The sequence below is a fragment of the Hevea brasiliensis genome, chromosome 9 (assembly GCF_030052815.1).
Source record: "Hevea brasiliensis isolate MT/VB/25A 57/8 chromosome 9, ASM3005281v1, whole genome shotgun sequence".
NCBI classification, from domain to species: domain Eukaryota; kingdom Viridiplantae; phylum Streptophyta; class Magnoliopsida; order Malpighiales; family Euphorbiaceae; genus Hevea; species Hevea brasiliensis.
The window spans coordinates 88,162,149-88,165,586 of record NC_079501.1 but is presented as its reverse complement, the minus strand read 5'-3'; the positions used below and the strand labels follow the sequence as shown (position 1 = coordinate 88,165,586).

At 31.4% G+C, this 3,438-nt stretch overlaps 1 protein-coding gene across 1 annotated transcript; it reads left to right on the top strand.

The window, feature by feature from the left end:
• The first annotated feature begins 356 nt into the window (after positions 1-356).
• On the top strand, positions 357-2,790 carry LOC110634234 (glycosyltransferase BC10-like). The gene is made up of 2 exons (XM_021783178.2): positions 357-944; positions 2,117-2,790. Exons 1-2 carry the CDS (start codon positions 357-359, stop codon positions 2,756-2,758), a joined length of 1,230 nt encoding a protein of 409 aa, XP_021638870.2. The 3' UTR covers positions 2,759-2,790.
• Positions 2,791-3,438: the final 648 nt, after the last annotated feature.

Below are 3,438 nucleotides of genomic sequence, written 5' to 3'. Positions count from 1 at the left end.
TTTCTATAAACATATGTTAATTGAATTGTCTATGTGACTCAATAAAATATAAAAATTTGTAGATGACAATTATAAGTTAATATTATAATAATAATTTATAATTTTATGAAATTACTTTCTTTTTCTTCTAATTATTATTATAAATTGAAAATTTACATATGTTATTATATTTTTTTTCCTTTCAACAGATATTCTATTGTTATATAAAATATTTTTTTTTAAATTGAGTAAAATAAATTTTTTTTATCCCATTAATTAAATGTTTTGGGTCCGCCCCTGATTGGTGGGATTATTATTTGAGGCTAAAATCTCTCTCTATTTCTTGTCGCTATCTCCATGTCCATCTCTTCTCTAAGATGAAGAACTTCAATCAACAACTGCGTTCAAGGGCCTCATCCATGCTCATCAATAGCCAAATGCACCTCCCTCACTTCTTCTCCTATCTCCTTTTCTTCGGCTGCGGTTTAGCCCTTGGCATAACTCTTTGTTCCTATCTCACACACATTTCTTTAAACTTTCATCTCAACCGATTCTCCATCCAAAGCCCGACTTCTCTATCCAAATCCTCTTCATCATTTTCACTGATCTCGCCTCCCCCGCCGCCGCTTTTACCTTTGGAACTGTTCCTGAATCAAAAGATTAATCAAACCGGTTATGAAGAGCTAATATTCAAACCATCGCCAAATGTCTCCCACGGTATGGAAGAAGAAGAGCTGTTGTGGAGAGCATCAATGGTTCCTAATATTGGAGATTTGCCATTGAAGATTAATCGAAAAGTTGCGTTCTTGTTTTTGACACAAGGGCCTTTGCCTTTGTCTCCTCTGTGGGATTTGTTCTTTAAAGGTCATGAAGGGTTTTACTCAATTTACGTGCATTCTAATCCATTTTTCAAAGGAACAGTGCCCTCCAATTCTGTGTTTTATGGCAGGGGGATCCCAAGCAAGGTCAGTTTATATATATATATATATATATATATATATATATATTACACACACACTTGATTGGATGCAATGATTTGAAAATCTGCCCAATCAGCTAGATTTTTCTTTTGCCTTCTGAATTAGAAACGTCAAGTAACCAAGCATACCACCTAATTATGAGGGTAGGGTGGTAAGAACTGGGGAGGATCTGTTGAGTATGGGTGCGTAATTGGTCAATTCGATTTTGAACCAAATTAAATTATAAAAATCAAAAATTGAAATCCTATCAAACAGAAATCGAATTGAAATGATAAAGAAATCAAATTGAACCGAATTAATTTAATTTAATTAGACGATTTTGAACAGAACATGTCATTTTAATTCCCCCTATATCCAGCCTATAACTTATTACCTAGCAGTGCCTGTTGCAGCAGAAACAATCTCAATCCTTGTTCCCAAATTCTAGATTCTCTATCTAAACACAATGAAAGCTCAAATAACATATTACAACCTAGTAGATGAAAGAAACCATAGCAACAATAAGCCATTTTAAAATGAAATTACCCAATCAAATACAATAACCCAGCAGGTGAAACAAGCCACAACCATACAATTTTAACCAAAGTCTTAAATATGAAATTATCCATTCAAGTACAAAAACCAAAAATAAAAGGCTCGATTGAAAAAATCATCAAAACCTTTATGTTTGTTATTCATTTTATTAAAACTTTTAATTTTGGACAGTTGAACTAAATTTTTTAAAATTGAAGAAATTTTATACAATATCAAATTTTATTCCCAAATGGTATTTGATAAATTATAATTAAACTTTTCCAATCTTTAATTTTTTTTTTTTTACTTTTTAACTGAAAAAAAATAAAGCAAAATTCCATCAATTGTCCCTAATATCTCTTCCCACAGTTCAACTCCATTTTTTCCACATTCCTTTCTTCATGCTTTCAATAATGTGCAAAGATGCCCACATGACAAAAGTTTCCTATACTTAATTAATCATTAACAAAATGAATTTACTTGATATAAAAGGATAAATTAATTATCTATTGCAACTGTAAAAACTCAATCCACATGACTCTCTAATCAATGGAGGGTCAGAATTTTGCAATTTTGATAATGATAGTACCATCATTTTTTAATTTTTTAAAGATGTCTTGTGATAAATTAGGCATTCAATGCAGGTGGTGCAATGGGGAGCGTTCACAGTAGTAGAGGCAGAGCGTCTCCTATTAGCAAATGCATTGCTGGACTTTTACAACCAACGCTTTGTTCTCCTCTCAGATTCATGCATTCCTCTGTTCAACTTCTCCACAATCTACCATTACTTAATGGGCTCATCAAAATCTTTCATAGAGGTACTTGACCTGCCCGGCTTTGACGGCCGTCGCCGATATAACCCAGGAATGAGTCCCACAATTCAGCTTGATCAATGGCGAAAGGGCTCCCAGTGGTTCCAGATAGACCGCAGGCTTGCCCATGAGGTAATCTCAAACCAAAAGTATTTCTCGATATTTCAAAGATTTTGCAATGACTTGTGCTTCGGTGATGAGCACTACTTGCCAACTTTGGTTACCATAAAGTTTTGGAAGATTTCAAACAGGACATTGACATGGGTTAACTGGTCAAGGGGAGGAGCCCATCCGTTCACGTTTGGGAGGATGGAAACCACTAGGGAAAACTTGGAGTGGCTGAAGAATAATGGGAATAAGGGATGTGAATACAATGGGAGGAGGATTCATATTTGCTACTTGTTTGCAAGAAAGTTTATGCCTAATGCTTTGGATAGGTTGCTGAGATTAGCTCCTCATGTGATGCAATTTTAGTTTAGTTTATTAATAGATCCATCATTTTTTGAATAACTTTTTACCCCCTATTTATTGAATAACTAAATAGTACATTTTGGGGAAAAATAGTAAAAAAAATGACTTTTTTTAAATGAAAAGAATGCTCGTGAAAGAGTTATTAGTAATTATTCTCTCAGTTTATTTTTGTCAAATTTGAGTTTTATATAATAATTAAAAAAATAATTATATAATCTTCTTTTTATAAAAACATACTAATAATTGACTAAATTACCCTTTATTTTACATAATTACTTTTTATATAAATAATTATTGCATTTAATAGAGATAAAGGATAAAATTGAAAAAAAAATATTAATACCCATTAGTCTTCTAAATACGATAAATAATTTTGAACAGAAAAAACCTAAATACTGACAGATAAAAATGGACCAATGAAGTATTTGCTAATTTGCACTTAAAATGTATTCTTGTTGATTATTTTTATTCTTATATATAATTATTTACAATTTTTTTAAATATTTCCTCATCCTGTTTAGATTTTATATGTACGTACCTTTGCAAGACATAGACATAGTATTGTTGCTTATTAAAAAAAAATAAAAAAAAGCCATAGTATTTTTATTTGTTTCTTGGGAAAAAAAAAGGTTATTTTCTTCCTAACTTATATCATATAAATAATTACGTGATTTGTTATGATT

Coding starts and splice junctions, on each gene's coding strand:
- LOC110634234 (XM_021783178.2), top strand. CDS start 357: ATGAAGAACTTCAATCAACAACTGCGTTCAAGGGCCTCATCCATGCTC. Junction 945..2,116: donor GCAGGGGGATCCCAAGCAAG/GTCAGTTTATAT, acceptor CATTCAATGCAG/GTGGTGCAATGGGGAGCGTT.